General features: G+C 39.8%; 1 protein-coding gene across 1 annotated transcript; it reads right to left on the reverse strand.

Annotated features, from left to right (window-relative positions):
- Window positions 1–420: 420 nt before the first annotated feature.
- Window positions 421–9,624, reverse strand: LOC125530610 (mRNA-capping enzyme-like; the record flags this gene model as incomplete). Its single annotated transcript, XM_048694994.1, is given in 14 exon segments — window positions 421–519; window positions 603–731; window positions 1,126–1,248; window positions 1,333–1,495; window positions 2,525–2,574; window positions 4,201–4,314; window positions 4,590–4,799; window positions 4,873–5,010; window positions 5,654–5,716; window positions 5,785–5,868; window positions 6,148–6,299; window positions 6,466–6,601; window positions 7,019–7,202; window positions 9,388–9,624. Coding segments are annotated over 13 exon segments (1,599 nt in total), but the record flags the coding sequence as incomplete, so codon positions are not given.
- Window positions 9,625–10,426: the final 802 nt, after the last annotated feature.

Below are 10,426 nucleotides of genomic sequence, written 5' to 3' on the forward strand. Positions count from 1 at the left end.
CTATATTGTTCTCAAGAAGGCCACATGACTCCTATGTATATAACCAGGATCCACTTCATGCTTGCAACTCAAACTGACATGTAAATTCAGGCAGTGCCACAACCAAATAATGTTAAGGCGGAAAATAAAATGGGAGATTAAAATTGAAGTAATAGACTACAGTTCAAATACTTAGAAGTCCCGGTAGTTTCCAAAAATCAGGGAGACTAAAATGTTAACATTTTTCTCTTCTGCTTGTAGTAGAAAATCCAAGATTATGTTACATATGTAGTTTCATGAGGTTTTATCAAAACAAATATAATCATGTAGTTCACCATTATAGCTTGTTTTCTTCCTTATGCATCTATGCATTGCATCAACTTGCACTGGAATTTCAGCTTTCAAGTTTCCAGTACAGTCACCGAAAGAAGACAAACATACCTGAAATATCAGGCCATCAGCATCATGGCAAAGTGATGGGATAAACTCCTTCAGTACCCTTTTTGCTGTATGCAGAAGCCAGAAATCCTTTCTCCGGGCCTGGTAGAGCACCCAAACATAAGAAATGTACTTCAACTCATCAAAATGGAACATTAAAATGTAGCAGGTCCGAATCCAATTACCGAAAATAGCTCCATATCATATTTGTACATTGGATTGCTCTTAGCACCACTCTCAAACATTTTTCTCTCGTTATGGCGTGGCCGGATTATTTCATCTTCAATTAATCTCCACCTCTCAGAGAAAGGCAACTGCATACAAAAATACTATGAAATTAAAACTATACTAAGGCCAAGAACTAATTGCACCGATAAGGTCTAACTGTAACAAAACCTACCACAAAAGTACTCATATTGGTAAGATGATATGATAGACATAGTAAATACAAACTTCGATATTTACTTTGACAAAGTATACATCAATTAAATATGATGGCAAGTTGTAACACAAAGGAATACTGTGATTACTATTTCCATAAATATGTGCAGCAACAAGAAATTTTGTAGTCGCTCAAAATGACAGAGGATGGACCACAGCAGTTATCTAAGTAAGGCATTAATAATAGACGAAGAGGCTGACTTCCAGGTAATAATTCAACGAAGGGTGCTCAATGTTCCTTCAATGGAAGGAAACTATAATAGATACCTTTGTCTTGGACACTGAATCAAGTGCCATCAGATCATACGCTAAGTACCTCCTCTTCAATCCTGAATCAGGTACTGTATCTATAATCATTTCCCCGTCAATCAATGTCATATCATGTGGACCCTTCAATTGGCGAAGAAATAAGGTTAGATATGTAAACAGAAATGTACTACGATGGATTCTCCTGCATCAGGAGGAGGACATTACTTCATTCAGGTTCCTATGGGGAAAGCGCATCTGAACTCTCCTAAAGCAAAAATTCCGATCAATCAAGAAACAACCATCCCTCATTATAAGCATCATATATCGGGTTCCGTCAGCTTTCCAAGTAGCATAATAGTATCGCTGTCTAAGTAGCTGCAGATTATCACTGCAATCAGCAAAAGAGAATGCATTAGAGAAAAGGCCACATAAGGGAGAAGGAGATAAACCAAAATCGATAATGGTCCATTCAGAACAATAGAATTTTGCAGAACCTTGCCTGTTCACCTACCATCTAAGTAACTATTGTTTTCTTAAAGCTAGCTGTTGCCACCACCCACTAAGTATTAGCTTGTAGGATCAGAACAAACCAACATCTTTTAATGTTAACACTAGGACAAGCTTCACGAACATTTACAGTGCCTTGCTTCATGAACACCTTAAGGTTAGCTGTTAAAACTAATCACTAATCTTAGTATTACTAGCAAAGATACACACCCAATGCACTTTTTGTCTTACGCAAAAAAATGCACTTTTTGTCAACCATACGAGTCATAAAAATATAACACCTCCTGATTTAGAACTCCTTTTTTTAATTTCTTGAAACTTGGTGCGGTTTTAATGATATAAAACGGTATGGCAACCATTACACTTTATGACAAATATTTCATGTGGAGCAGCAAACAAGGTCAGTGCTCAGTAGTCATAGCGTCATGACTAAGGAATAAGGAATGGATTGCGGTGAGATTCATCATAATTTCAAAAGAGAGGTTGCAAAGTTTAATTAGTATGGTGTAATTAAGGGATTAACTGTACAATTACGACATAATTTTCAGATATATCAACTTTTTTTTGAGACATCAGATTAGAGTGGGTCGCTAAGATGGTATGCATCGACCCTAACTGCGAACGAATCATCACTCTTTAATATATGAAAAGGGGGATAAGCTATATGAATTGATACATAGAAGAAAGTACTCCAATTTCAGAATGAGGACAGCATGCGTGTATCAGAGGTTCTTAAAAAGGTAGGGTGCATAGTTTCACAAAACGAACGGGTGTATTTACTCAACAGGTGCTGATTTGCAATTTATGATAATGCCTTACAAGAGAAATTTAAGAGAGAAAAACATAAGATGGTAGAATAATTTATTTAATATTATAAACAATATATGCAGTAGGGTTTACCGTTGGTTACCTGTCAAGAGAGACTGGGTGTGATCCTGGAAATTGTGCATGCCCTCTCGCCTATAACCAAAGAAAGGATGTAAGAAAGAAACTTCTTTTGAAGCTACATATACATAAAAATTGCAGAAACAAAATAATTTACAAAGATTGCAACATGGAAGTGTCAAATGGAAGTATCGCATAAAATAATTAGTTATGAACAGGCAAAAGACACAGAAAACGCACTATAATAGCATGTTCCACCCATGCCATAATACAATATATACAGACATGCTAAACTGAGCCTGCGCGCATTATTTCTTAGCATACGCTCTGTCCAGTTCGACCCAACCGGCCAGTACGCGTTAACTAGCCGGAGGGGGCGCGCGTCGGGAAAATTCCATCGTAACGATTTACGACCAATACTGGTCCACGCGCTTCGCTAGTCCCCTTCCTTCGTGAAAAAACAATCACTACATACTGATCCAAGCATTACTACACAGCAGTAATACGGTTACCATGCGTCATGATGAAAGCATCTCTAATTCCTTCGTTGGTAGTTTCATTACCATCCAGCATCCACTCCATTCTTTTTACTGCTAACAATTACTTAGAATGGAGTAATGCGTTAACCAAGCAAGGGTGTGTATTTTTCAACGAAAAGGCACATGCAGTAATGCGTTACTACATAGCAACCTGATTTTACTACATTCCAGGATTGAAGCATCTTTCGCTGGTCAAATAATTTGTTTCATTACCATCCACTCCATCCCTTTTACTGCTAACAATTAGAGAGCATGTAGTAATTGGTTACTACATATTAGAATGAATTTACTAGGTTTACGAGGCCGAGGGATCGAACCATCTCATTGCTTGGTAAAGAATTCTCGTCCATTACCATCTCTTCTATCTATATTACTGCCAAAAACTAATGACCTTCGGATCGGGACGTCGTATACGATGCATGGTAACCAAATTAAATCCATTACTTTTTCTTAGAAACAGTTTTACCCTCAAATATTTTAGCGGGGGAGAAGCCTACTCCCGGTGTGACCTGCCCACCTAATTAGACCGGAGCGCACGCTAAGACGTTATGCGCGCTCGCTCACAATAGCGCAGCCCACACGCGCACGTGCGCACACACACACACACACTTTGAATGTTCATATTGAAAACGCCACACACACACACACACACTTTGAATGTTCATATTGAAAACGCCATAACCCATTTCAGGAGTTCAGTTTGATGACAGAAAAGCACATTATTTGCATATTATTTCACACAGCTTAGTAAAATAGTTAATATGTAGGTGCACACCATGTCGAACCATCACATCATGTGAAATGAGCAAATGCTTGCATAAATACTTCCCGTTAGATTTCATTCACAAGCTCTGCAGTACTTGACATACAGCAACACTGCATGCATGTACTCTCTGCTCACTTGAAAATTCGTAACATTTGAGCTATTCCCCCCCATCCCGAAATATAAGGTGCGAGCATTTTCCCAGCAATTAGATGTCAACTTCGCATCATGTATTAATCCACGTGTGGTTGGAATAATCATTGGTTAAAGTTAAATTTGCATAACATGTGCACCTTCTATTCTGGGATGGGGAGAGTATTCTACAAACAGCAATACTGGTGTTTGATGTTATCCACACAAAAATGCTAGTTGAGCACGAATAAGAAAATGTGTACTTACAGGGGGAAGTTCAAGCAAACGATAGCATACGATCCGCAGAGCCTCTTGCTGATCAAAAGGTACAGCGTCTCCCAGCACATCATCATTGGTGATGACTTTCTCCTCTACATCATTCTGCAAGATACAAGAGGATGTCTCAAGAACAAAACAATAAATCAGTTATCAGACAAATAATGTTGCTTGAAAATGAACAAACATGATCCATGATATGGTTGACTCCATCTGTAATGTTCAAAAGTAAAATTCAAATACTCAAGTAGAAGGTGCGAAGAAATAGAAGTTACATAGCAGTTTGTATTCCAACAATTGAAAAAGGATCAACGGGTACAAGGAAGCAGCCTACAATTACTTGGAATAATTTTACCTAAATAAAAGGGGAAAATACATACATGTACTGGTGAAACATCACCGTTGTCATCATCGTCATCTGGCTTAGCTTCACCATTTAGATCAAGATCAGAAGGCCTCTTCCATTCTGGTGTTGAAGGGCATGTTACAATTATATTCTCAGGAACCTCGTGATAAAATGAATACAATGCTTCAATGTAGTCCCTCTTATATATACCAGGAGGTCGCCTTTGAGCAAAAATACGTATTGCCTAGGGGGAAAATTGATGTCAAGACAAATAGTAGAACTACATTGAAAAAACACTCACTGTCTAGTTGCCCTACCTCAGCAACACAAGAGATGCGTGTACGCATGAGGTAATGAATAATCATGAAACCTGTACGATTATGACCATGGGTACAGTGAACTAGAATATACTTGGGAGTCTTGGTATGCTTTTGTCGTTCAAGATACATCATCACCTGAAAATAGCAAAATAATTTCATAAATAGCTTCTGATGAGCTTTTTATATAGATATATGGTCGTTAATTAATGACCTACAAGCACATCAATTAACTCTACAGTAGAAAAAACTAACCACATGGAATGAAGAGTGTCTAATAAGAAAAGAAGAAAGTCACCACAGCCACAAAAAAAGGTGAAGATCCATATGCATGTTTATATCATCAAACTCGTGTGCCCCGGCGTATTGTTTTACAAAAAAAAAAAAAGAGGTGAGCTTGCAAGTACTATGCACCATACCAATGAACTGAAAAAACAAATCAATAAATATGATAAATGAAAAAGGGCTAGATCGAATGAGCAACGTGGTGTAAATTAGCACACAAAAAAACTGCTGAACACATAGCACACATCATGATAATTATCGACCAATCCACAAATAAGTGGCTTGTCACTCAAGCTAAGGTGCCATTGATAACTACATCGTGGTTTAAAGCATCATGTGAAAGATAGTAAGATACAAAGTGGGAAATAATTGGGGTGAAAAGGAGATGCCAAATAAGATATCAAGAATTAAGCATCAGACTGAATAAATACACACCATCCAGAATAATATATACTGATAATGTAAATATCTGTATCAAAAATATTGTTGTTGTTACCTCATAGACAAATGCGTTAACAGATTCATTATCTGGTACAGCATCTCTTCCCTTGCAAGGAATCTAAAAATGGAAATGTTTAGGAAGGAGTACTTCAAAATAAAAGATGTGTTTAAGCTAAGCTCTCTCACCTTGAGATGCTTAGTACCTTGCTTTGTCCACTCTGCTGGTGAGTAATATCGAGAAGTATTAGTCAGATCAATCACCAGCCCTATCTGAAAAAAAAAAAAAATTAATACAGAAGTAAAATTATCTTTCGGTAACAAGTAGCTAACTAGGAACACATTCATACAGAAGGAAGGGGTGCCAATGGTATCAAGTATACACCCTTGATATAAATAAGAGATAGTTAAGTAAACTAAACATGTTGTAAGAGCACTTCAAATTGGCATTTTTTCTGTGTGAATAACCCATTTTGCATATAAATAGGTACAACATGCCCAGACATAACACATATGGTAAACACTAGAAATTATCAACCAAACAATACTTACTTCACGGCCAGCTTTTCTTTGCTTGTTTACTACTTGTTTGGAAGAATATCTTTTGCCAGGAGGAACTGATTCATTGAATGTTTCATCAAGAGGAACTTTGGAGGGTATGATTTTATCTATTGGCTCACCAAATGCAGGACAATCCAACCAACCTGAAATCAAACCATGAAAATACAAATACTAAAAATCCATTTATTTAAAAAAATACCATAAATAGAAATTGCCAAAGTGAAAGAGAGAATATAAGGTATAAAATATATATTTTATATTATCAACAATTAGAAGAGCTCGTTAGAAAACAATTTGACTTATTCATACCCTCAGGTGCCTCTTTAATCCGGCCTCTACCAACTTTGATTGGAGGTGCATAATCATTCCTTATCTGCTGAGGGTGTTGCATTGAGCCTTCATCCTGGTGCTCTCTCTTCAATTTCCTCCGCCTCTCTTCACGCTCCTAGTAACAAGAGCAGAATTTGCATAAAAATGATAGAGCTAGCAACACCAAATAAAACCAGTTTGCATGCTTTCTGGTAAGAAAACAAGCGGTTATTGTTTTTGCATGGTGCAAATTTAAGTGGAAAATGAAGTTACACATATGAACCAACTTTGCTGTAAAAACACAATCCCCACAAAAATGGATATTTCATTATGATCCTGATGCAGAGTACATCTACAATTTTTATCTTGAAAGCCGCGATGATACATACCAAATTATCAATGATAACCATCTCTCTGTCAGTAATTTTCTTCAGCTAACAATGTTAACCTAGCACACATGTCTAATAAGACATAGTTTATATTTCAATTATAACTTACACAATGAGCAATTCACAGCAAATGGAAAACTATAACCAGAATGAGTACTACATACCCTTCGCAATGTTGCAACAGCAGACTCAACATGTTCCTCCTCATGCGCATAATCAGCCTCACCAGGTGGTTCTTCATAAGGCTGCTCATCCTCTTCTTCAGGCAATGGTGATGCGTTCAAATCCATAGAGAATGTCATTCAACATCCACTACATATATCCTTCAGATCGAGTTGAGACATGCACCTAATAACAAACACAATACAGATTTTCGGAAGTCATTAGTTAATTAGGAATAGATACAGTAAAAGGCATTCAAATCACTAGTGGAAAGATAATCAACTTTGAGATATGACAGCCACAGCAAGCTAAAATAAGATAACAAGAAAATAAAACGGGTAGTTCGGAACTACGTGCAAGCTGAAAGACTAAGGGAGAAGAAACAGTTTACTAGAGCTTCATTCACAGATAATGCATTCTTAGAAACACAATGAATCCTACGGAAGGGTTCCATTCTTAATTTCTTATAAAAACCACAGATATGAATACGCATCACATGGCTATTACCATAACGACTGCCTGGTCCCAGTAAATTTTAAGCTACTATATCTCAGACAGGTGATGTTTCTGTTTATAGATTAACATGATGCACAAACAAAAACGGAAACCACAGATACAGGAATAAGTGCAGGATATGGAACATAATAAAATATTTGTTGCAATGCAAAACCACTTAGAACATGCATAAAGCCACAAACATAGTTCATAAATTCTTCTTTTAGGAAAAAAAGATAAGGAGATAATTCTCGTTCGAGCATTAAACATTTTTCCTGCCACAACAACAATTAACCTAGTTGTAACATAAATATAGGATTCAATTATTACAATATGAAACGTTGATCTTCTTTCTGGATTATTAGTTCATTTGGTATTTTCCCTTGCTTATTTGAATGCTTAATGTTTTCCGAATTTGAATATCATTTTTTTTCTTAAAATTTGAATGGTGACAAATATTTCATGGCCCATTCATCGCTCTCACCTACCCTTAGACAGCCTGGGCCAAAGCCCATCTCCCGTACTTCTCTCCCTCCTCCCCTTATCCTCTTCCCATTGGCTGATGGGCCAAATGTCTCCCTTAAGTCTAACCTCTCTCATAAGAGAATTCTGATTTACGGAGCTCAGAAATGCTGACAATCTTAAAGTCAGTCAAAAATCCTAACCAGAACTCCACCATCTCATTTTGTAAGGCATGAAAAAATTTCTAATCTTTCCCATATTGTTTGACAGGATTTGCCTCTGGTACTCAGTGTGGGTGTTTTCTTTCCTTTTTACCCCTGACGTACCAAGTGACTTATTGCTAATGTTCTAATTTCCAATCGCTAATCATATGAGCGCTAGAGGAGCCTGCATGCTGAAGGGCCAGATCCCAGAGGGCAACAAACCACATGCAAGAGGCGTGCAGTGAGGCTAGCGATTCAGTTATTAGCAGAGGATGTGATCACCCAATTATTAGGGAAATTAGTGATGGCACATTGGTTCAGCGAGCGAGGGGTTGGTAGGTTTTTATATGGCGTTACTTACCGTGCAGAAGGGGATAACGGCTAATAAAAAGATATAGGAGTACCATTGAATGAATGGCATTGACTACTTATTAGCTCAGAGTCTCCGCAGAAAATAAAGGAAACAAACTATTAAAGGCTACTAGTCGTTAGGAGTGAAGATGAATTAATCATTTCTGCCAGAAAAAAAACCGAAATAACTATCAGGTTAGCATTGCATCACACATTTAAGAAGCAGAATGAATCCAACACCATGTTTTCGGATGTGAAAACCCACAATACTAAGAAAATATCCATCAGGATATGTATAGAAGGGGCTTGTAATGCATGCACGAACAAGCAATATGCATAGACAAGAAAAGAAGACGATCCAAGTCAAATCAGAGCATGCTGATACTCGCAGCAGTATAACGGCAAGAGTGCATATCAGCGAATTACTCCGACCCCTCTCTCACATCTTCTACCACGCAATCCATCAAATCGAAAAAAGCATCAAATCAAACACCCAAAAGATTGCCACAATCGAGTGTTTTTCGACGCCATTGCTTCTTCCAGGCAATATAATGTTCTCGAATTGGGAAGCTAACTGGGGTTCATGGCTACAGGTGGCGAACACGCATGGAAAAACGCAAGAACAAAACCACACCGTTCCGAAGTCCGAACCCACCATCCAGGCCCCACACCCTCCCCGTGCGAGGCGGCAGCGAGTGCACGCCCGGCCTGTAGGGTTCGCGACTCGGGAGGCCTCGCCGAATCAGCAAATTGCCCGCGCCCCGAACATCGAACCGCACCAGCACCACAAGCTAAGCATGGAGGCGCACCGCGCCGAGCGCACGCTGACCCAGGAGAGGAGAGAAATGGGCAAAGCGTACCTCACGCGCGACGGCTGAGGCGGGGGTCGAGACGCCGAGCGTCCCGCCGGGCAGAGCAGCGGAGGGCGGTGCCCGCACCAGCGAGCACCGCGGGGCGGAGGAGAAGGAGGATTGGGGGAAGGGTTTAGGGGAGCAAAGGATCTGCGGGTTAGGGTTTGGAAGCGGCCATGCGAAGAGGGCCCCAAACCGGTTCGAACCGAGTCGAGAGGAAGGGGAACGCGGAAGTGAGTTGCGGCCGAGGTGGGGCGTGGGGGTGACCTTTATGAGCGTGAGCTCGGCGTACCACGTGCTCGCGTGCACGGGGCCATCCGGACGCTGCCACCCGGGCGCTTTGCACTGGTAGAGCCGTGTGGCGCACGGCGGGCTTTTGCTCACGAGCGGTGTACAGCCAAGCCGCTGAACTCAAGCACTCACACCATCTACCCGGCCGCCTTATTAGGACATCTTCAACGGTTTGTATGTTACCTTATTGGTAAAATATGTCATGTCATCAACCAACACCTTAACATACAACAATTTTAATGGGTTGTATGTAGTTTGCCCAATACGATGTGAGATAATAAATAATATGCTCTCTCATTCTACATTGGAGCTTGTGCAATGGGTGTTGGTTCATGTACATACAACCTTTCTCTCTTCCCTCATTTATTATATGACACATCATCAAAAATCCTATGTGGCAAAATCTACCAACAACTATCTTACAACCATTGGAGATGCCCTTAGAGCATCTCCGACCGTTCGGCCCCAGGACCTTGAAAAAGAGCCGCATGAAGACAAGCCGGCGCATGCTTGGTGCGTGGGGCGATTGCGTTCCCAGTCGACGCCTCCAAAATCGCCGTCAAAATCACGCGAACTCGACGATATTTCATAGTACAAAATTGTACAAACTCGGCGATCTAGCACAAACTCGGCAAAACTTTATTGAAATTTGTACAAAAACAGATAAACATATAAACCACGCCTACTACTATGCCAAACTATGCCTAGCCCTGCTCGCCGCGGCCACCGCCCGCCATCTACATGCCGAGAAGCCTGT

Source organism: Triticum urartu, unplaced genomic scaffold (assembly GCF_003073215.2).
Source record: "Triticum urartu cultivar G1812 unplaced genomic scaffold, Tu2.1 TuUngrouped_contig_6436, whole genome shotgun sequence".
In the NCBI taxonomy this organism is placed as follows: Eukaryota; Viridiplantae; Streptophyta; class Magnoliopsida; order Poales; family Poaceae; genus Triticum; species Triticum urartu.